A 24,402-nucleotide genomic window follows, 5' to 3' on the forward strand; every position below is an offset into this window, starting at 1 on the left:
GATAACCCCTGCTCACCCCCTTGGTAGCTTGGCACGAGCAGTCAGGCTTATCAAAGGCAATGTGCTAGGTATTTGTACCAACACTCACAGTAACACAGTGAAAACACTACAAACTGACTCCACAACAGTTTAGAAAAATAAAGGTATTTAATCTGAAGTACACAAGACCAAAACGACAAAAAAATCCAACATACACAGTTCAAGAATATGGTTCAAAAGAGTTCTTAAGGTTGCGTTAGAATTGTTCACAGTTGCGTCACGTTTTAGCCAACAGTACCTTTAAATGCGACAAAAGTTCCAAGTGAACGCTGTAGCGGTGAAAAGCAAGCGATGCGTCACTCCTGAGACCCTGGGGAGGCGAGGCGACAACCCCGCTCGATGTAGCGGGCGTGTTGCGGTGACTTCCGTCTGTACGGGGAGGGAAGCGATACCTTGCGTGGATTCCGGTGCACAGGTTTCGGTAGAAGCGGCCCGCAAAAGGTACGATGCGACTATCTTCGGGGCGGCGACGATCTCCGGTGCGGCAACGATACGCGGCTCAGGGTCGATCTTTTACTCTCGTGGCCCCTCGATGCGATGGCTCTGCGACGACTCTCGCAGCGACGTGATGCGGTCCACAAGCAAGCAGTGTGACGGTCTCACCCAGTGATGGCAGGCTCTGCGACGATGCTCGCAGCGATGGTAATCTTCCCGCACGGACTGTTGCGTCCTGCAAACGAAGGCCCGCAAACTACTCTGGCAGCGGTAACAGGCACTGCGGCGATCTCGGCCTTCGTAGCGGCGGGAATTTCCTCGCATTGACGGGGATGCGCTCCGCGAGCGATGCAATAAAACTTTGCAGAAAGTTCTTTAAATCTTGGTTTCCAGCTTCCCAACACAGGTACAACTTCCAGAGGCACCACTCATGGGCCAAGCACTCCAGGAAGGACAGAACTCTCTCAGTAGAGTTCAGGGAAGCTGGAGGGGGAAGTCCTTTTGTTCCTGGAACTTCTTAACAGGGAGACAGCTTTTCTTCAGGCCCTTGGAGATTCCTTCAAGCAAGGGGACACAGCACAAAGCAAAGTCCTTCCCCTCTCCTTGGCAGCAGCCAGACAGTCTTCCTTCTTCAGTTTCAGCTTTCTCCTTGGCAGAGGTTCCTTCTTGATTCCAGGATGATCTAATTTTCTGTAGTCAGGGGTCCTGTACATATACCCCTAAAAGTCTTTGGTTCCCTTTGTGCAGGAGGGCTCTAAACCCGGTCTGAACCAGTTCTGGGTGTTAATTGAGCACTTTGTTTTCCTGGCTTCTCCTTTCCTTTCAGGGAGAGGGGCAGGGTCGTCAGACGCCCAGCAGGAGGTGGATTCAGCACTGTAGAAGGAAGGCACAGCCATATTCAGGCCCAGGTGCTATCCCCTCCCACCACTCAAGATGCAGATGCAGTCATTCAGCCTAGGGCTGACTCAGCCAGCCTCCTGGGGGGTTCCCAGCCCCTGTCTCAAACCAGACAGTCAGTTCACAAACAGGCAAAGGCACACAGAAAGGTCAGATAAGAGAACAGCAACTTTCTAAAAGTGCTGTTCTCAAACACAGGATTTAAAACAACCTTTCCTAAAAGATTGGTTATTAAATTCCGAGTTCAGGGACACCAGACTTTTATGTCCTCCTATGGGAAGAAATGCTGGTAGCCACTGTAGCCAGCATTCCCGATGATAGTTTATGGACAAGGTAGCCTTACAATAGTGAAAAACAAAAATGGCTGTCATTCACTACCAGAGCATGTCACCTGCCTAGTACATGCTCTACCTTTCACATACACTGCACCCTGCCCAAGGGGGTACCTTGGGCCTTCCATGGGGTGACCAATATGTACAGAAAGGGAAGGGTTGGGCCTGGTCAGTGGGGACACTGACCAGGAGGACATGGCAGTTCACAGACTGCACACAGACACTGAGGTGGCAGGCCTGAGAAACCATTTTAGGGCTACTCATGTGGGTGGCACAATCAGTGCTGCAGGCCCACTAGTAGAATTTGTATCACATGCCCTGGCACACTCAGTGCACTTTACTAGGGACTTCTTGGTGATACAAATATGCCAATCATGGATAACCAATTACAATCATAATTTACACAGGGAGCACTTGCACTTTGACACTGATCAGCAGTGGCAAAGTGCCCAAAGCATCTAAACCAGCAAAAAGGAAATCAAGCACAGCGTCATAAATACAGGAGGCAGAGGCAAAAAGACAGGAGAAACCGCGCCAAATATGCCAGGTCTAACAGGCACGTAAAGGGGAACTCACAAACTGCAGACTGTGCTCCTGCATGAGGGAATTCTGGCTACACCTACTTTGCTGCTGCCGCCCCGCTCTTAGTAATGGACGCTGTCGACTCCTTTGCCCAGTTTGTATCAAGGGAATCAAGACATGCAGCGAAGCATCAGCCTTGTGGTTTTCTAAAACAACCACGATGACCCTGGCAAGACTGGGGAAATTTACTCACTTGATTTGCATGGCTTTAAAGGCTGCAAATGAACACATTTAACCAGGGTTCCCAGTACAGCTAATAATGGGGATAATGCAGCTTCCCCTCAAACAAATGCAGAGCCCTGATCCTACTCACCTGTCCTACAGAAATTGTACCATACCTATGGCTCCAAATGGAAGGCCCAAGGAGAATGACCTATAGACTGACAAACTAGAAAAACCCCAAACCTTTATGCAGGTGCCTTGGAAACTCTGTACAAGGACTCATGACAATGACCCAGTGATGGCAGATTGAGTGGGTGTGGCGGGAAGGGGATATAACACATGAATGACAAACTTTTATCCATAGACTCCATATTTTTTACTGTGTCCAACCTTTTATCTGCTCGTTTTTTATGCACTTTTACTGGAATGTTTTTAATTAATTGTATAGTTAATAAATACATTCAAAATTCAGTGGTTAGCCTGTGGGTGTTGCATTGGTTTGGAAAAGTATAAGAACTGCCTGACCAACATAAGCTTCTTGGTGGCCTAGAACATCCACACAGTTGTGTTTTGTGAAAGTGTGTGGTGTAGACCAGGTAGCTGCTTTACATATATCAGCTATTGGAATGTTCCTTAGGAAGGCCAGAGAGGCTCCTTTCAGTAAACTAGGGTATGCTCCAGGAGGAGTGGGTAGAACCCTTTTGGCTGATCATTTGAGGTGGAACTTGTCCATCCCAAATATCAATCCACTTTCCTACAACATTATTCTCTTTATTTTCTCTTTGTTTCAGAAAATCATCAAAAACTTGAATCTTCAAAAGGTATGGGTTTGATGAGGCATAGCAATTTTCCATTCCAAATCCAAATGCAGATGTAATCAATTAAGTTACCATAATAAGATAGTTATTATTCATTAACTTGATTACTATTTGCACTATTTGTGGATACGTTATCAGTGATTAATCAACCCTGGATTAAGAAAAGCCCAAAACATTTCAGGCAGTAAAATCTTGTATAACATAAAGATAGGGTACTACATTCAGCCATCCGTCCCCATTCTCTTAAGTCTTATTAGCTATCAGAAATCACTGTCAGTCGTCAATCTTTTTCCCTGGCATCTACCTCCAACAGCAGTTACCGTTGCAACACTTAAGAATATATCCAGATAGATAAATCCCTGTACGAAGGCTCTAATCCATGCACTCTTCTGACATATGTGACCGCTCTTCGCATACCAGTGAATGGCCAGGAGTCTCATGTGGCTGGTTTTTACCATAATATCAACATACCACTTTCTTCTGTGAAAGCATGATTTTCTTTGTATGGTGGCACTGGGTCAGGGCGACTTGGAAGAATCTTTTTTTCCCCATAAAGCTTCCTAGAACTGTCCTGGGAACTGGCAGGTTCATTAAAGATGTCTTGTGTGGAATTTGAATCGGAGAGTACCACAGCTGTGCTGTCTTGACTGCGCTCTGCAGAAATGGATAAAAATAGTCAAGGTCATTGAATAAGTTACCCTTACCCTGGAAAGCAGTACTACAGTGTTTTAAATTATGGTCATGGTAAAAAAATAATATGCAATTGGAGCTTTGCCACTGTTTTTCGATATTTTTCTCTTTGGGACATGATGATCTCGTATTGACGCCGTCAGTCATCATGTAGTATAAGTCTGTTTTGTTAAAGGTAACGCATATTTGAAATGCTGTAGAGAGCACAAAATGATTTTAGCAGTATCTGCTTGGGAGATACCATGTACATCTTCCTAAGTGAAACTTCATCTGTCAGTTAGCAGCCAATTTGATTTATTAAATCGAATCAACTGTTAAACCAGACCTCAACTAAATAAAGAAAAGTTCCTTATCTGCAATTAGATTCACCATCAGAGGAATTCTATTCACACATGTCCAGGATATCCAGGAATTCATTTATAAATAATTACTTTCAATGGGAAAAATATTTATAAAAAGACGATGTACTTAAAAGTAGGCAACTTTTTTTAAAGCAGCAAATGTAAATAAAAAAGTCATTTAACCAACTATGGCACAAAATTCGAATCCAGAAAGTAATTTTAAGCTGAAAAAACAAAGAAGTTAATGGTGCCCTTATACTAGATTGTAACTACGGTAAAATCTACAACTCTAGAAATCCAGATTTTGCACTGACCTTGCAGGGCAAGGTCAATCAAGCAGTCTATTTTTGGGGTCAGAAGAGAAAGGATCCTCAGTCCCAACTATGTTTCTCATCATTGGGAAGTTGTAAGACCCAGATGGTATAGAAAAGAGACGCAGGTCCACGCTAAACAACAGAGTTCCTAACAGCACTGGATACTTGTTCCAAAGCAATACAGTGTTGCAGGAGCCCAATGCTGGAGTGAGGAGATGAGCGTGTTGCGGCAATGGACAAATTGGAGTGGATTTTAAGCAAGTGCTTGGCTGGCATGTACTCGGCAGGCTTTGTGTATAATCCTGTAATAGGATAGTGATTAGGAAAAAACAAAATAATGAGGTACACCTCCAGCTAAAGGACAATAATGCCTCCCAAAGAAAAAAATACTAACTTGGTGAAAGACAAGAGGGTGTTTATTTTTACACCCAGGCTCTCCTCATATGGGTAGAAGATTAGAAGACAAAGTGATAAACTATTATCACAGCAAACAATCTCACAGTGAAACAATCCTGTTTGGGATCTTTAAGACCAAGAAATAGAAACGCACATAATATTATCTTAATGGTGGAGGCTGAAGTGACAAATCTACTTGGGTAGTAGACATTATGGAGTGGGAAGTTAAGAGACTAAATGGAAGGCTAAAACTGATGGACAGAAGATGTGAAAACATGACATTGTGCTCCAGAAGCATTTCAAGATGCTGTCCTCACCTCCTTCATTAAACTGTACAAATAAGCTCAAAGTCTTGGAAACACTACAAGAGCCTACAGAGCGTGGATTTTAGGGATTCAGAGAATCTGAAAGGGAGACAACATTAACTTGTCATGGTTGTAATACTTAAGTCTAGACATCTTCATAAGAGCTACCCCATTCCCATAGACACTTTCCAAGCTGTCCGAATTCCCATTAGAAACCAATGAAAAAAAGTGAGAGACAAAGGGACAGCAGAATTGGTCATCAGGACAGAGAGAAATGCTGATGAGGAAGGTGTAGAAGAGAAAAGCGAATCCTGAATGTGGGCTGATTTTTTTCTTCAATAAAGACAGGAAAGTGAATTTTGTTCTTTGTCACATGACGTTAGGACATGGTAAAGTAAAAAGATCAGACTTCATATTAACATGTAATTCCATTAAATCTTAAGATGATATACCTTCTTTTTCGCTTTACCGTAGGGCAAACTGTGTGGTCATGCATAAAATGGTGTCTCCCTTGTTTTGCTCATTCTGTGGATGTTCAAACCGCATATTCTAAGTCAGGGAGAACTGTCCCAAAACTTTACCAGGATCTTATGGACTGAAAAATCAACATTTGCACCTAAACATATGTTTCTACCTACACTGTATTCAGGTTTCTCTTCCCACTTTACTATCAAGTAGAAGATCCTGTCTAAGAATTTTGAGTGTAAAACAAATTTCTCAGTAACACGGTTCAATCATTAATGTCCTTAGTGAACCAGGCTGGTGCATTATTATGAACTGAGCATCCTTGATTTATGTGCATGAGGGGAGGTAGCTCACCAAGTAGCAAGTGAATAGGGATTAATTCCAGATTGCTGTGGCTTGCAAATTCTGTTAGCCAAGTTGACATACCACCAAATGCAGTGAAGGGGGCTCAACTGAGCACACTACAGAGATTAAATCAGGGGGACCCATCCAAACCTTGTGGTAATTACTGGGTTTCTGAGCAATCCTTGGAGGGGGACAAGCATTTTATCCAGCAGATATGTCACCATCACCACCAGTATAAAAAACGCAGTTTCCACGTAAATCAGATTCAGGAAACACACACTTTACTGATACATATCATGTCTTTGGGATGAAAATAAGGACTCCACTTAGGGGATCAATGTTTTTGTTTTCCTTTTAGAGGAATGGTTAATGGGCCACCTCTCTGTCAGGGGGGGCAGGTGAAGAGTCAGTCACAGCTACAATTAACCATAAGTGGCTCTGAATCCGAGACAAGGGGATAGTAGTCACATTAGTCTAGCTTTGGAGGTAGGTTCTGGGTGTACTGCTTTGCTTGCTGTGCTTAGCGCTCTCCTTAGTAAGATGAAAAACCATAGATCATCATCAGACAGGTAGCGAGATCACTGGGGGCAAAAAAGAGAAGAAAAGATCGACTGGCAAGGCTGGTGCAGTTCTTCTAGCCCATTTGTAGATTGTGTTGAATAATGAGAATATATTCTTTGTGGAAGGCAAGCAGCTGGTTTCTAGCGGACAGCACCACCTAGACTAGTCACGGGATTGCTAACATATGTTTTCAGTCATGGGCTTCTTCAGGGCTGTGAAAGCATACAATAATGTGTACGTATCAGTATTTTAGATAAAAGTACAAACCGGAATACCACATACAGGTTGCTCAGATAGTTCAAGAAGGACAAGAAAAGAAGGGGAGAGAGGAAGAAGGAAGGAAAGGGTGGTGAGTGTGTATAGATTAAGAATGGAGAAAAATGGCTACGATCCTGAAACACTAAAGAAAGCCAATAACAGGGTCTTGACTATCAAAAGAGAAGATACGTTGAACAACAGACATCGGAGACAAGACAGAGAAGCACAGAGACTATCATTTATCACCACCTACTGTTCCCTCAACCATGAGGTGTATAAAGCCTTGGGAAAACACTGGGCGTTACTTAAGGGAGTACCTGGAGTGGGTCAATTCATCACTGAAAGGCCATCAATGACCTTTAAAAGAAGCAAGACAATGAGGTAGGTTCTTTGCCCCACCTACACACTACCTAGGACCCCTAAACAAAAAAGCTGGCTAGCTAAACCAAGTGGGTTCTACACCTGCAGTGGTTGCAACATCTGTCAATTGGGCTGCAACAGAACAGTCAAATTCAAATACAACACCAATACCGAACAAACCATCCGACAGTTTATCAACTGTCTGACGTGCTTTGTGGTATATGTCATAATTTGTGGATGCTGGAAGATATATGTGGGGAGCACCACTAGACAACTCAAGATCCGCATCCAGGAGCATCGCAGAGCAGCCCTAAATGGTGATGTTTCATATGTCGTGGTGTCACATGAGTGTGAGAAGGGCGGTGAAAGGGCACACTTCCGCTTTCACGGTATTGATAGTGTTGGACCAAATCCTAGAGGGGGTGACAGGGCTCTGGCTCTGAGGCAACTAGAGGCCAGATGGATATGCACACTACGTTCCTCTAGTTTGGGGTTGAATACCAACAATGAGATGCATTTTTTTCTCTAGAATCTCTGCCTATTAATTGTCTCATGTATATGCTTGGCTAGAACTTCCAACTCCATCATATAAAGTGTTAAATGAGATTTCCTTTCATTAGTATTGAATCTAACAATGGATTTCCGTTTTGAAAAGAAAGTGCAGTACTGGCGAACTTTGGCCACCTGTAAGGCTCGTTTTCCTGTCCCCAATGGCGATCATGAACAAACGATTCATCTCTCTCTTTACTAATTATCCCTATACTTTATCTGACATACCAGAGTGGTGAAAGATATACTGTACACTACGTTTATGTTCGTAGTGTTGTGTTGATTCAGTGGCGTTGTAATCTTACAGCTTAAACATTTGCGTCATCACTAACACTGACCACACATATTGTGCACATTCGGTGGCGAATATTCTTCTGTACATTGCATATGTGACCGGAGTGATTGGGTTAAATGTTTGTGGCACTGTAACCATATTGCCATATTGTGCACATTGCAGTCACGAATATTCTTCTGTACATTGCATATATGACCGGAGAGATTGGGTTAAATATTTGTGGCACTGTGACCATATTGCCATGAATCCACCCACGCTCATCCTAAACATTACCATCTGTTGCAATCTATTTTATTTTTGTTAAAATACTTTACGGTGTCGGGACAAGATAATTGCCACATAAAACGCTGACCATATGACAAGCTGTCTCTTAACTATTGCATGTCCCTTTTTTGTTGCTATCATCTCTCACGGTGCTCCAGAAATACCACTTTACTAACAGACTTGATAAACAGGGTTGCTCTAAATATAGAATGAAGAAATCTACGTACTCTTACTTTAATCACACATTGAAAACATCAGCCGTGGTCCTTATTGGGCTGACGTCGTTTAATACTGTCTGCGAAATGACATGAGATTCATTCGCAAGTTACCGCACTAGTCTAAATATGTCCAGGAAGTGAGGATTTCCAAAACGTCTGATCACGCATAGGCAAACCGGAAGTAGAATGAGGTACTTCCGGGTCGTCAGGACCTCGCTGGTATATCTGAACCATGGAGCTCTTACAAACATCTTTGCATGCCGGATATTCAGGCAGAAGGATTACGACCGGACACGGCTCCTTTTCCAGACTCGGCATTCTAGATCGACAGGTATGCGATACATGCGGACCCTTTTGTCCTTGTTTAGTAACTGACTTAACTAAACCCAACAGCTTTTCAGTCCTACATAATCGTTGGACACCTGGGCACCATGACCACCACTGCCATAGGGTAGGTTGTCTTCCTGTGTTTCACATCTATTGTGATTTCCTATTGTATAGATATATGTGGTTAGGTCGGTCGCAAACGATATATACGTTCTGCCGTTATCTGGGTTTCACGAGCGCCACTGTTATAAGGTGGGTCGTCCTTCCGTGCTGTACATTAATGTGACTTCCCAAATGTACAGATATGCTTGGTTAAGTTTTTCATAAATGAGACATACTTTATGTCGCCTGTAATTGTGCTGGATGGGGTCGCGCATCTTACTCATCTTACTCCTACACGGCGGGATACTGCTGTATATGCTTTGTCCCGTTCGAGATAGTCTCGAATATGAAGGTGTAACGCTCTCATCACGCAGCATACACGTTTGATGCTCTCCTTTTCTCATATCACGTTCTCTTAACAAAACACGTTTGTGTTGGTTTAGTTAATGAAATGCCTTAAGTTAAAGGTTTTTACTGGTTCTTACGTTTCGAGTTTTAGAAATACATACCAGTCATACGTGGTTATGCTGGCGTTTGCTGAATCACCTATCCTTGACTTACTAAGCACCTCATGGGTTACTCATTAGTCCACGTGTTGCCACTATTCAAGCTCTAAATGACATATATCGATCGCACATAGCTAAATTAGTGCTTGCTGAATAACCCAGCTTGTATACATTAGCAGCTCAAGGGTCATTATCTAATCCGCCTGTTATTGCTAATTTTGCTGAACATACAGTCACATAAGACATACCAGTCTTTAGTGTCTGTATTCTTTACAACACACTGCTCTGCACGACTAGTATATTTATGTATTACATACTAGCACATGTATACGAGGATACCCCCTGACGCCCAGTTTCATTTTATTCTATTCTAGGTCTCTTCTTCTAATACAGTTCACTCTCCAACACGGGAGTTTGCGCAATTTTACCCAGGTATGTCTTACATACGTCTTGAAACACAAGAAATGTTTCATTCCTTACATAAGTATGATTTCTGACTGATGTCTACGTACATTCTTTCAGACTGTTTATTTACCATGACAAGTTGATGCATATTTACCTGTATGTGGCATGGGCAAACGTCTCGGTTTTTAAACGCCGGGGTGTGGACTGATATATCATGGCCGGTATTTTTGAACACCCCCAACAGAGCTATAACTTTATCACCTTCGCATCCCCTTTTTTAGCGATCACTTTCACAAAACATAAGAATTTCTTTATTTTTTTTTTAAATCACAAGGTTTGCTCAGCATTTGCGGAGACACCGATGGGTTTTTCTCACACTCCATAACAGTTGCACCAACTCCCTGGTTAGGGTCACCTGCACAAACTTTTTTCTCCATCTTTAATCTATACACACTCACCACCCTTTCCTTCCTTCTTCCTCTCTCCCCCTCTTTTCTTGTCCTTCTTGAACTATCGGAGCAACCTGTATGTGGTATTCCGGTATGTACTTTTATCTAAAATACTGATACGTACACATTATTGTATGCTTTTACAGCCCTGAAGAAGCCCATCCTTTGGGCGAAACGCATTGGCTGATTCTGTTCTGTGCATACCAAATAACACAACTGAAAATAAAAGAATACCTTACTCAAGACTTTCCTCGTCAATCTGATTGTACAGTTTTAATTTGAACAAAATTATTGTTGCCTCTCATTCAAAAATAAAATGCTGTGTTGAATAATGCAACTATTTTTAGATACTGTAAAAGGAGGGCTTGTGAGTACATAAAATATATACTCTAAAACTTGTGCTTACATAAAGTAGCATGGATGATGAAGAAGGAGGAGTTTAAGGCTCAGGAGTACAAAAAGAATCCATGGATCATCTGTGATCTTTTTACATTAGACTTACCTGTAGCATTTGCTACAGTTGGCTCTGGCATCCTATTAAACTCTTTCTTTACAAATTCTGGTATTGGTGCAATGGCTCTGTAATACTGCCAGACAGTGAAAATAAATAACTCCTTCCCGTAACTTGTAAAAAAATCCATTTGTGGACTAGAAAAGGATCATTTTGGTCCCATACAATGTACCTTGTAATTTGAAACTCTTGGGAGACTTTAAAAACACACTCGGAACACTCTGCCCACCGAAATATCCAAGACAACGATATACGCATAATGACAAACAAAACCTCTGCTAAGGTTTGCTTTTGCAGCATGCTGGGTGGGCCTCTAAAAATCAATTTTATTTGATTATCTTTGGGTTGTAGTTCATCAATGATTTCTTTTTTATTTGAAATCTGGAAGCCATGATGCAGCATGACACTCCATTAAATGACAATTTACTATTGCCCCTTAAAATGAGATGTATATTGGGAGGAGGAGCTTCGCGCGCATCCAAACACAGGGCTCCCGAGACCCTCGCCACCTCCTGCATCTATCCTGAATTTTATCCTGATCACGAAGACGGGTTATTGAAGACGCAACCCAGCTGATATAATAGCTGCTTTCAAAAATCGATTTGGGCTCCGGGAACCGCAACTACGATACTTTGAACTTTTGTGGCCTGCTCCACGGAGCTGCCCGGGGCTCGAGTCACTATGATGCCCAGGTAGTAGTTGAACAACAACGGCCCGCGGGACCCTGTTCACAACCCTGGAGTTAACTTTAGGCTTCGTTTTTGGTTCCTCGGCCTCCTCCTATCTCAAGACCGCTCTGGTAGCCCGGGACGCAACCTGATCCCGCAACTTCACCGTGTGCCAACTGCTGAGTGTTTTCGGTTTTGTTGTTATCCTGCTGAAGTTTGCTTTTGGCGATCCCGGTGGGTGAATCGTGTGGAGCCATTTTTACCAGGTCCCAAAGGCCCCCTTGGGACGCAACACCCACTATGGCGGGCAAACCCGACAGCGAGAAACGAAAGACCAAGACCATTCACCGGGGGTGTACCATTCAATCGAATGTTATGGATCGCTATACCCATCCTAAGGGGTCCCCCGGTGGGGCGAGTAGGTCTATGGAAGAGGCGAGTGACGTCTCAGCCGCGGCGGATGATCTGACTCTACAGGATGTCATGGGCGCCATTGCTAGCATGAAGACCTCAATTGGCCAGCAATATGAGGCTCTAGTCCTCAAGCTTGACACTGTGGCAATCGACGTCAATCTGATCAGGGTGGACTTAGATTTGAAGACCTCCAGCCTTACGACTGATGTGTCTGATTTACAGACGGAGGTACGCAACCTATGATCCTCCAATGATCTCTTTGCTCGTCGGCTGGAGGATTTTGAAAGTCGGGCCAGACGCAATAATGTACGTATTATTGGGGTCCCTGAAAATTCGGAAGAACCTGCTGCACATCTCCTTGTGGAGGACCTCATCCTAAATAATCTCGCCCCCAAAGGCCTGAGCAACTTCTTTGCGGTGGAACGTGCACACAGAGTGCCGGGTGGGAAGCCGAAGCGGGGTGCCCCTCCGCGGCCTATCATCGCCAGGATTTTCAACTTCAGGGATAGAGACGCTATCCTGCAGGCATCGCGGGTGGGCGGCCCCACGAAGTTCGAAAACACTATGGTGAACTTCTACCCAGACTTCACCCAGTTCGTTCAGAAGCAAAGGATGGGGTTTCAGGGGGTGAAGCGACGACTGAGGGACATGGGTATGAAATACGCAATGCTTTTCACAACTCGGCTGCGTGTTGAATACGAGGATCGGACGTTTTTCTTTGATCACCACGAGGGAGTGAGTGACTGGCTTGATACTTTGCCCATGCGGCGTGATCGCACGGAACATTCTGGAGGAGCAGAAGGAGGCCCGTTGGAGCAGGAATGAGAAGTGGTTTCTAGTTTCCGGACACTGTGCATAACCTGCAGCTGTGGTTTGATGACTTTTACACTTGCGTTACTTATGGTGGTATACCCAGGGGTGGCGGAGGGAGTGGGACTCTTTCCTCCTCTGGGTTTCTTTTTGTAGAATAGTTACTGTTAGGGCGACAGGCACACTGCAAGTTGGGGTGGCTTTTGAGTCTAACGCAGGGGTGCAGGGTAGGGGGGGTTGTGTCCGGTATTTGTTGGGGGGGGGGGGGGTCTGGGTGTGTTTCATTTTTTCTCAAGGCACTGTATTATTTTACTTCTGGATCTGGGTATTGTGTTCACGGTGGGGTGGGTTCTGCATTCACTTCTGGGATGGGGGGTAGGGGGTTGAAGTTACTGTGTTGGAATGTTAACGGGTTGGGGTATAGGATAAAACGTGGAGTAGTGTTGCAGCTGCTGAGACGCCTCTCCCCTGATGTAGTGTTACTGCAAGAGACACATTTGATCGGAAACACATGCCATGCTATGAATCGGCGAGGATATCGTCTTGCTGCACACTCCGGATTTACAACTGGTTCTAGGGGGGTGGGTATTCTAGTTAAGGGCTCCCTCCCCCTGGAGATAGACGCCATACTCCACGATGACAGGGGGCGCTATGCTGCTCTCACTGGTAGGTGGGAGGGGAAGACTATTTCACTGCTTTCTGTACATGTCCCATCTGGTCTGCAGACTACGACTTTTGCTGACTTGGGGAGAGTAGTCCTGGGGCTTCCAGATGGCATTCTGGTGATGGGTGGAGATTTTAATTCCGTCGTCTCTGGAAGGGAAGACCGCTACCCCCCCCCCCCCCAGGGACCTCACGAGATCACAGTCTTGGCTGAGTGGCTTTCTGGAGACGCTGGGACTGGTAGATTGTTGGAGGCTGCTGCATCCGGGACAGGCGCAATACACCTTCCTCTCTGGTGCTCACGGTAGTCACTCTAGACTTGACTATGTTTTGATGCCGGCAGCATAGGCCTCATCAGTTAGGGAAGTTAGACACCTGGCTCGGAGTGGCTTATAATGGACACGAAGATGGGGGCCGAGGGGCGAGTGGCCCCGATTAATCCTTGGTATCTCCGTAACCCCAAAACCCGGGCAGAGTTGGTCTAGTCTCTGGATCAGTATTTTGCTGAGAATGTGGGGTCTGTGTCTTCTTCTGTTTCACCGTGGGAGGCTTTCAAGACGGTTATCCGCAGACAGGCGTTATCGTTAATTGCTGGTGCCAAGAAAAGCAAAAATGAGGCGGTGGTCCGCCTAGAGACCGAAATAGCTGAGCTGGAAGGGGATTTGGAGTTGGGTGTCACTCATGATAGGGTTCATGTCCTCAGTCTCAAACAACTTGATTATAGGGCGTTAGTAACGGACGCCGCTAGAGTTATGAGTAGAGAGCAGCAGGGACGGCTGTATGATGTGGGAGACAAGGCTGGGAAGTTGATTGCTTGGTTGGACAGAAGGGAGAGGGAGTCGTGTGGTTCCTGTGATGGAGAGACCTGATGGAGTGCGTGTAACTGACCCCGTTGAGATTGTGGAGTGTTTTGCTGAAAATATTCGAAATGTGTATTCCCCAGTTTCCGATAGGCCAGAGGAAGACTCGCACCTGCTGTTACGAGATATTGCGTTGCCTTGCCTGTCGGATTAAGATAGGGACCTGATGGACGCAGCACTTTCGGTTGACGAGGTGGCACTCGCTATTCGTTCTGTCCGTTCGGGAAAAGCTACGGGTCCTAATGGTCTCCCCATCGAGCTTTACAAGCTGCGTCCTGATAAAATGGCGCTGTATCTTCGAGATATGTTCCTGGAATCCCGAGACATCGGCTCCCTCCCCCGTGATCAGCGACTTGCGACCATTGTGGTGATCCACAAGGAAGGGAAGCCGCGGGATCGCTGTGCATCTTATAGGCCTATCTCGCTTCTCAATGCGGAGCCCAAGATTCTTGCAAAATTACTGGCAACCGCTTAATAAAAGTGATCAGTGATCTGATCCATCCGGATCAATCTGGTTTCATTCCACACCGGAATACAGCATTTAACTTGCGGCGCTTACATGGCGTTCTCGCGAGAGCAGCGTCACTGCGTGAACCGGCCATCTTGGCGTCCTTGGATGTTACGATGGCCTTTGATACAGTGGAATGGCCGTATCTTTGGGCTGCCCTTGCAAAGTTTGGTTTCGGTTCTGGTTTCATTAGTTGGGTGAAACTTTTGTATGAGGAACCACTGGCTCAGATTGTGGTGAATGGTCGGGTTTCTAAGTCCTTTGCTCTTGGGAGGGATACGCGACAGGGGTGTCCGTTGTCTCCCCTACTTTTTGCCCTCGCCTTGGAACCCCTGGTGGCTTGGCTATGGTGGGAGCCATCGATGAGGGGTATTCAGTGGACCCCAGACTTTGAGGATCGAATATCACTCGATGCAGATGACATCTTGTTGTATCTTACTTCGCCTCAAGTCGTTGATTGTACTGTTTGATGTGCTGAACTCGTTCGGGAGGAATTCCGGCCTTGTAATTAATTGGACCTAATCCTGTGTCTACGTACTCTCGGGTGACGCTCCCTCTTTGCCGCGCGGGTGCCCCATACAGGTGACGCAGTTGGGATTTATGTATTTGGGAGTCTTTATTACATTAGACCCCGGGAACCGGTACAATCGTAATCTGCTTCCTCCGCTCCAACGGTTGAAATCTGACGTTGTGGCCTGGCACAAACTGCCGCTGTCCCCCCTCGGGCGTGCAGCTCTTTTCAAAATGATGTCCTTACCGCGGTTTTTATACGCGCTCCAGAACACGTTTGATATCATTCCAGCGAGCTATTTCCGGGAGGTGGAGAGTTTGCAGAGGCGGTTGATATGGTATGGACGTTGGCGTATCGCCCTCGCCAAGCTGATGCTTCCCTGATACGATGGCGGTATCGCACTTCTGGATATTAGGCGATATTATTGGGCCTCTCAGCTGGGAGCGATTAACCATTGCATGTACGGTCCTGCGTTAAATCCTGCGTTTGAGATGGATAAGTGGCTGCTACCAGGTGGAAATTATAATAGGGCGCTTTATTCCAAATCTGTTGGAGGGACACTTACGGGACCCACTAAGATAGCGGTGCGAGTGTGGCAGTGCGCGAATGCGGCAATGGGATGGAGGGATCGACTGACCCGGGCGACTCCGCTCTATTCGTCTGAAAGATTGGGCAGCCTTTGGAAGACGAAAGGTTTTGAGAAATGGGATATGATTGGTATTTGCAAGGTGAGTGATCTCTGGACCAAAGGTAGGATTAAGACCTTTGAGGAATTGAAGATAGAATATGAGCTGAGTGACAAGGAGTTCTTCCGTTATATACAGATTCGCCACGCGTTAAGTTTGGTTTTTTCTGAAGGTATTGTCATCCCAGAATCATCCCCACTTGAAGATCGGGTGCTTGACGGATATGTTCCCGATAGCACTATTTCTTTGATATATAAGAAATTGATTAATGTTCGAGTCGACCTGTTGGCGCAATTAAGAGAGGTCTGGACCAGTGACGGTCTAGAGCTGGATGATGAGGACTGGCAATCGGCGATATCCTCACCTAAGGAGGTCGCGATTCCGGCCCGTCTCCGACTCGTACAGCTTAAGATCCTGCATCGGGTTTATGTGACCGGCCCTCGCCTGATTCGTACGGGTTATTCTGTGGATGGGTTGTGTAAGCGTGGATGTGGTTTACTTGGTACTTTTCTCCATATAATTTGGGAGTGTCCGGAAGTGGTGGTGTTTTGGAATCGAGTGCATGCTGAGATGGAGGAGGTCACGGGTGTTGCATTGTTGCCTGAAGCTAGGCGTTGTTTGTTGAATGTTTGGGACCGACTGAGATGTGGCGCAGAGTCAGTGGGCAACCCTTGGGAATATGGTCGCTAAGAGAGATATTGCGCAGTTGTGGGGTTCCCAGAGGCCGCCCACGGTCTTGGCATGGAAGGAAAACATGGACTGGTGTATGTTGAGAGAGAAGACAGTGTATGTGGCACGCGGCAGACCTAAGAAGTGGGGTAAAATCTGGGGCCATTGGAACTCTTACCGGGGCGATATTTGTACGCCTCCCCTTGCGGATATTCCAGATGTTCCTATTTCCCCCTGACCCGACGTTCCTAGTAATGTTTCAGCCTCAAAGTATTGTGACCCTGACTTCCCCTCTGCCCCCCCTCGCACTGCTGATTTGTATTAAATTGTAATGCACTTTCCTGCCTCTGGAACTCGTATCCAGCTGTATTGCCTTTTATGCCTTGTTTGTTTATGTTATATTGATAATAAAAAGAGTTAAAAAAAAAAAAAAGAGATGTATTGCTTAAAAAATCCTTGATCCCAGAACTGAAATTGTGCATGGTCATCAAGAAGCTAGTTTGTTTCGGAAGGACTCTACTGGTAACAGTAGACTGCATGTCTCAGGAGTCAGCCGCCAATATTGAAATGGAGTATGCCATATGGGCAATTATTGAGTGTGTGTAAGAACCGTAGCACTCAGGGAGGTTATGAAAAAGAAATAACCAATATAATTCAATCTTTTTGTACATCAGGTATAACTAAAGGAACATTTGCAAGGCGTGGTGCAAACGGCAACTGCCACATAATGAGCATTTGTCCAGAATGGTTGGTGAAACTAGAAATGAAGGATCAGATGTCTCCATTAGGTTTATCACCTACAATACAGAATATTACAAGAATATTATAGGACGTAAAAGATCCTTAAGGCATTAGTGTTTGAGGCTGACAATATTATTGGCAGGGAAATTGCAGCTGCGGCACAGATGACATTTACGATGGTAAAATCAGTTTGAGATTCCCCTATACATATACCTGGGAAAGATGAGAATGCACAAGTTACTACTTGTGTAACGATATATCTGTAAGAGACATTAGTTAGTGATAGATTCCTTACCTTAGAATATCCCCAGGCGTCAGACTGGATCCGGAAATTTTTGCGTAGCAATACCCCTGCGCGCCGGCAGGCATCGTCCGCGGCTCCGTGGCCGTCGTTGGCGTCGTTAGGGCCGGAATTATGTCGTCGGAGTACTTAGACGCCGCCCTCGCGCACTGACGTCAGTTCTGATACACAGCTTTTCTGCGCCAGATACGCAGAGCCATGATAGAACCAACACTGGTGCCATGAAATTAGGGCCCTGAAAGGGGATGACCTTAACCCTAGATATCGGATCGCAGAACGAGGAGGATGGGTGGGTCGGTAAGGAATCTATCACTAACTAATGTCTCTTACAGATATATCGTTACACAAGTAGTAACTTGTGCATCTGAAAGAGACACATTAGTGAGAGATTCCTTACCTTAGAATAGATACCCCAGCAATACCAACCCCGGTGGTGGGTCTGCGAACCAATAATCACACCAGAAAGTCCTGAAGGACGGAACGGCCAAAGAAGCCATCCCTCCGGACTTGGCTGTCGAGGCAGTAGTGTCTTGCAAACGTGTGCAGCGAGGCCCACGTAGCTGCCTGACAAATGTCCTGCAAGGGCACTCCTCGGCCCAGGGCAGTCGTAGTTGCTGTGGCCCGAGTTGAATGAGCCCTCAGCCCAACAGGAGGTACCTTCTTAGCCAAGGAGTAACACGCCTGGATGCACAAAATGATCCACTGAGAGATGGTCCTCTTGTGCACCGCCCGTCCTTTCTTAGCGCCCACGTAACCAACAAAGAGTTGGTCATCCACCCGGAACTGGCGTGTGCGATCCAGATAGTAAGAGAGCGCACGTTTTGGGTCCAGACGGTGGAGCCTCTCTTCCTCGTTCGAGGGATGCGGAGGCGGAAAGAAGGTGGGCAAGATGATGGACTGCCCGATGTGGAAGGCTGTGACTACCTTGGGCAGGAAAGAGGGCCTTGTCCGAAACACAACCTTGTCCGGATGGACAGAAAGGAAAGGAGGTGAAGAAGAAAGAGCCAGGAGCTCACTCACTCTCCTGGCAGAGGTGATGGCAACCAGGAAAGCAGTCTTCAAAGTAAGAAGACGGAGAGGGCAGTTATGGAGCGGCTCAAAGGGAGCACACATTAGATAAGTAAGCACAAGGTTCAAGTCCCATCACGAAAGGAACAGGAGGAAACATGTGTGTGATGCCCTTCAAAAACCTATTTACAATTGGGGACTTGAACAAGGATGGCTGATCAGGTAGCCTTAAGAAGGCGGAAAGGGCAGAAAGGTAGCCCTTGATAGTGCCCAGAGCAGAGCCCTGCTGGGCAAGAGAAAGAAGGAAGAGGAGAACCTCAGAAAGGGGGGCAGAGAGTGGATCCACAGCCTTTGCTGTGCACCATGCCACAAATCTGTTCCACCTGCAGGCGTATACCGACTTTGTGGAGGGACGCCTGGCTGCCAGAATGACATTACAGACTTCAGAAGGCAAGTCAAATGGCCTCAACTGTCGTCGCTCAATCTCCAAGCTTGTAGGTGGAGACTGGACAGAATTGATGACATTGCGCGTTCTCTTCTGTGGCGAATAGATCTAACCAAGGCTCTCCCCACTGCTGAAAGAGACCTTGCGCCACGTCCGAGTGCAGACGCCATTCATGATCCATCATGTACCGACGGCTGAGTTCGTCCGCCCTGGCGTTCAGAGAACCTGCCAGGTGTTGAACCACCAGGGTCACGTCCTGATGTTCCAGCCACTGCCAGAGGCGCAGAGCCTCCTGGCATAGGGTCCACGACCCCACCCCGTCCTGTTTGTTGCAGTACCACATGGCGTTGGTGTTGTCCGTGAACACCTGCACTACACTCCCCCGGACAGAGGGGAGGAATGCCTTCAGAGCAAGTCGGATCGCCCGCAGCTCCAGAAGGTTGATGTGGAGCTGGGACTCCGCCGGAGACCAGAGGCCTCTGATCTCCGCCTCTCCCATGTGGCCCCCCCAGCCCTGGAGGGGCGCGTCAGTCACAACTACGTGCTGCGGGTGGGGTAGGGAGAGGGATCTGCCACTGACCCAATCGCGGTCCGTGAGCCACCACTGCAACTGTCTTGCAGTGCCCTCCGAGATCAAGACATGGTCGGACAAGTTGCCCTGATGCTGGGCCCACTGACACTTCAGGTCCCACTGCAGAGCCCGCATCCGCGCCCGGGCGTGATGCACCGGAAGGATGCAGGAGGCCATCAGCCCCAGAAGCCGCAGCGTCAACCTGACCGAGACTCGGGATAAAGGCTGAAAGATCGGAATCAGAGCCTGAATATCCCGAACCCGCTGTTCGGGAGGGTAAACCCGAAACTACGCCGAGTCTAGAACCGCTCCGATGAAGAGGAGCTTCTGAGAGGGACACAGGTGTGACTTCGGCACATTGATGGAGAACCCCAGCAGGTGCAGGAGGTCGGCCGTAGTCTGGAGGTGGCTGACGACTGTCTGGGGCGAGCCTGCCTTCAACAACCAGTCGTCGAGGTAGGGGAAGACTGAAACCCCTAACCTGCGCAGATGAGTTGCGACCACCGCCATCACCTTCGTGAACACCCGTGGGGCGCTAGTAAGGCCGAAGGGGAGCACGGTAAACTGAAAGTGCTCGTGGCCTACCGTGAACCGCAGGTAACGCCGGTGGGCCGGCAGGACGGGGATGTGAAAATAAGCGTCCTGCAAGTCCAACGCTACCATCTAGTCTCCGGGGTCCAGGGCAGCTAAGACCTGAGCCAGTGTCAGCATCTTGAACTTCTCCTTCCGGAGGAAGCCGTTGACGTTCCGTAGGTCCAAGATAGGGCGTAGGCCCCATTTGCCCTTCTTGGGTACCAGAAAGTAGTGGGAGTAACAAACACACCCTACTTCTGGCCCAGGAACGCGCTCGATGGCCCCCTTGGCCAAGAGGGCCGTAACTTCCTCCTGCAGAAGTCACAAATGATCCCCCGATACACGGTGGTTCTGCGGTGGCATGGCTGGAGGAGTCGCCTCGAAGGGGAGGGAGTAACCCCTTCGGACGATTTGCAGCACCCACCTGTCCGATGTGACAGTGTGCCAGTGGAGGTGGTGATGGCGAACCCTGCCTCCCACTGGCGTCACATGGGCCTGAAAGCACGGACTAGGAGGGTTTTGAGGCGGATGCTGCGGGGGAAGGTGTGGACTGACCTCGCCGTTGCCCCCGACCGCCCGGGCGGCGGTTCCCACGGCCGCCACCGCGTTGGGTATTGCCCTGCGGAGCGTGGCTGGCGGCGCGTGTGGGCGCACCCCTTCCGTGGCCACGAAAGGAGTGAAAAGCAGCCGATTGCTGGCGCGGGCCCGAGAGGCCCAAGGACTTGGCCGTAGCCCTGGAGTCCTTAAAGCGCTCAAGCGCATGGTCTGCCTTGTCGTCAAAGAGGCGACGGCCATCGAACGGCATGTCCATGAGTGTATTCTGGACATCTGCCGAAAAGTTGGCGGACCTCAGCCAGGCGTGGCGTCTGACCGCCACCGTCGTTGCCATCGCTCTACCTAGCGAGTCGGTGGTATCCAGCCCACACCTGATGGAATACTTGGCTGCATCCCGGCCCTCCACAAGGGCTTGGCCGAGTTTGGCCCGTACCTCCAACGGACACTCTGGCAGCACCTCCGCGACCTTATCCCACACAGAGTGGGTGTAACGTCCCAAGAGGCAGGCGGTGTTGGAAGACCGCAGGCCCAGACTAAGGGATGAGAAGATCTTCTTCCCATACTGGTCATACCTCTTGGATTCCCTGTCCGGAGGGGCCGACGGGAATGCGGTCTGGGAATTGGAGGCCTGGATGACCAGGCTCTCGGGGGTAGGGTGGGTGGACAGGAAACATGGGTCGCCCGGGGCTGGGCGGTGGCGTCTGGCCACGTTCCTATCTACGGGCGAACCCGTAGCGGGCTTGAACCAAGTGCCCAGAAGAACGTCGGTCAAGGCCTCATTAAAGGGCAGCAGAGGATCGGCCAAGCTTGACTGCGGTTTAAGGACCTCAGTGAGGAGGTTAGTCCTCACGGCCGCGACGGGGAGCTCAAGGCCCAAGCCCCTGGCAGCCCTCATCAGCACCACACTATATGTTGCCCCCTCCTCCGAAGCCACGGTAGGAGGGGAGACAAAGCCAGTGTCCGGCGAAGTGTCCAGACCACTGGCATCCCCAAGGTCACCTGTCCAGTCCTCCTGAGACTGACACTCCCTGGTCAGAGGGTCCTCAGACCCCTCCCAGTCCTCTTCATCACCCATCTCCTGAAACTCAGGGTTCTCAACCAATGGGGCCTGTTCATAAAAGTGAAATTCACCAAACGACGTCTGGAGCGGCGCCCATCGGGGCCGTCCCGGCGCCGGAACAGGAACGAAGGTGGAACCGGGGACGGCGCCGCCCGAAGACGGCGCCGGAGGCGACACCTGAGGGTCCGACGCCGGGGAGGTCGTAAGGTCCACTGGCGACGTACCAGATCCCGAAGGAGGTCCAGCGGCGTCCTGTGGCGCCGGGCCCGAAGGCGGCGCCAGAACAACTGAACCCCTCGGCGCCGGGCCCAAAGGCGCCAGCGGCGTCGGGATAACGGGAACCTGCGGCGCCGGGCCCGAAGGCGTCGGCGGCGTCGGGGCCGAAGCACCCGACGGCGTCAGGGCAGATCCCGCCGACCCGCTAGGGGTCCCAGACGGGTCCGCTGGGCCCGAAGGCGCCGCGGAGCCCGTCGGAGGAGAGAGTTTCCGTATGGCCATGAGGAAGCGCTCGATCTCCTCCGGCGTCGCGTTGAGCCCAGGGACCGGAGGGTGTGGGGCTGAACGCGGCGCCCGCGACTCCGACGGAGCCGCGTGGGCGGTGTCACCCGAACCCCCGGCCGCATCGCGCGAGCGTCGGGGGGAGTCTGAAGAGCGATGACGCCGCTTGGACTTCTTGTGCCTCTTACCTGACGACGACTTCGACCCGGAGGAGTGCGGCCTACTCTCGGAACTGTGGTGGCTCCGAGCCCGCGACCTGTCCCTCGACCTCCCATGGGATCGGGACCTCTCGCGGCGCGGGACCGCCTGCCGGAGTACGAGTCGCCTGCGGGACCGCTCCCGTCTGGCTTTCGAAGAGAGGGCCCGGCAGTCGGAGCAGGCCTTGTCGTCGTGGTCGACGCCGAGACAAGATAAACACACGCGGTGAGGATCCGTGACCGACATCAGGCGGTCACAATCATCGCAGTGCTTAAAGCCGGGCATCCCTGCGGCACCGTCGGAGTCGAAAGACTTCGAGAACAATCAAAAGTGATCAAAAAAGTTAGTAAAAAAATGACTAGGGTTACTGCTTTTTCCAGATCTGCGCTTGCTGGCGCGGAAAAAAGAAGAACTGATGTCAGCACGCGGAGGCGGGGTCTAAGTACTCCGACGACGTCATCACGGCGCCCACGACGGCGACGACGGACCCGCAGACGACGCCTACCGACGCGCAAGGGTACTGCTACGCAAAAATTTCCAGATCCAGTCTGACGCCTGGGGATATTCTAAGGTAAGGAATCTAATACTAACGTGTCTCTTTCAGATGAGTGATATCGACTCCCGGAGCTATGATGACTCCGCTCCTGCGACCTGTCCCTTGACCTCCGTCGGGACCGGGTTCTTTCGCGGCGCGGGGCCGACTGCCGGAGTTCGAGTCGCTTGCGGGACCGCTCCCGCCTAGCTTTCGAAGTCAGGGCCCGGTAGTCGGAGCAGGTCTTGTCGTCGTGGTCGTCGCTGAGACAGTGGAGACACCGGCGGTGAGGGTCGGTGACCTACATCAGTCGGTCGCAGTCCTCACTGGCATCCCTACCGGCACCGTCCGGAGTCGAAGACTCGAAAGATGACCCAAAAGGATCGTAAAAAGTTTAGTCAAAAATTGACTAAGGTACCACTTTTTCCGGATCTGCGCTGCTGGCGTGGAAAAAAGAAGAACTGACGTCAGCATGCAGAGGCGGCGTCTAAGTACTCCGACGACGTCATCACGGCGCCGACGACGGACGCTGAGCCGCAGACGACGCCTACCGACGCGCAAGGGTACTGCTACGCAAAAATGTCCGGATCCAGTCTGACGTCTGGGGATATTCTAAGGTAAGGAATCTATCACTAACGTGTCTCTTTCAGATATGTTTGCCCAGCAAGATACTGATCGCCAACAATCCCAGCAACCTCACAGACATCAAAACTGAGGTCGAGGACCGAGTCTACAACATCAGGATCATAGCCTGAATGTCCAGGGTTCACCGCTCCAGGGAAAGAGGCCAAAACCATACTGTAAACCTGTGTCATATCCAGAATAGCTCAGATGAAGGCAAGTGCATGCAGGTGTGACTTTTGTATGTTTATAGTCAACCCCAATGATGTTAGGAACTTAGCAGTCATCTGGAGGTGATTGACTAATGCCTGGGTTGAGGCCGCCTTCAGCAGCTAGCCGTTGAATTAGGGGAAGATTGGTATCCCCAACCTCCAAAGGTGCTGTGACCACTGCCATAACTTTTATGAGCACGTGAGAGGCGCCAAAAGGGAGCACTGAAACTGAAACTGCTCCTGCCCCCTGTGAACTGCAGTAGAACCTGTGTGTCTGCAGGACGGTGATATGTACATAAGCGTTCTGTAGGTCCAACAACACCATCCAGTCTCTGGGGTCCAGGGTAGACACGACCTAGGCTAGCATAAGCA

At 48.8% G+C, this 24,402-nt stretch overlaps 1 protein-coding gene across 8 annotated transcripts in view; it reads right to left on the reverse strand.

Moving 5' to 3' along the window:
* The window catches only part of CABIN1 (calcineurin binding protein 1), a 1,271,888-nt gene that overhangs the window by 533,649 nt on the left and 713,837 nt on the right, over positions 1-24,402 (reverse strand). For all 8 annotated transcript variants that reach the window (XM_078667788.1, XM_078667793.1, XM_078667787.1 and 5 more), the window contains one exon: positions 3,737-3,919. In XM_078667788.1, coding sequence (XP_078523914.1) covers positions 3,737-3,919 — 183 coding nt within the window. The remainder of the gene's footprint in view (positions 1-3,736; positions 3,920-24,402) is intronic.

This window comes from Lissotriton helveticus, chromosome 11 (assembly GCF_964261635.1).
Source record: "Lissotriton helveticus chromosome 11, aLisHel1.1, whole genome shotgun sequence".
Taxonomy (NCBI): domain Eukaryota; kingdom Metazoa; phylum Chordata; class Amphibia; order Caudata; family Salamandridae; genus Lissotriton; species Lissotriton helveticus.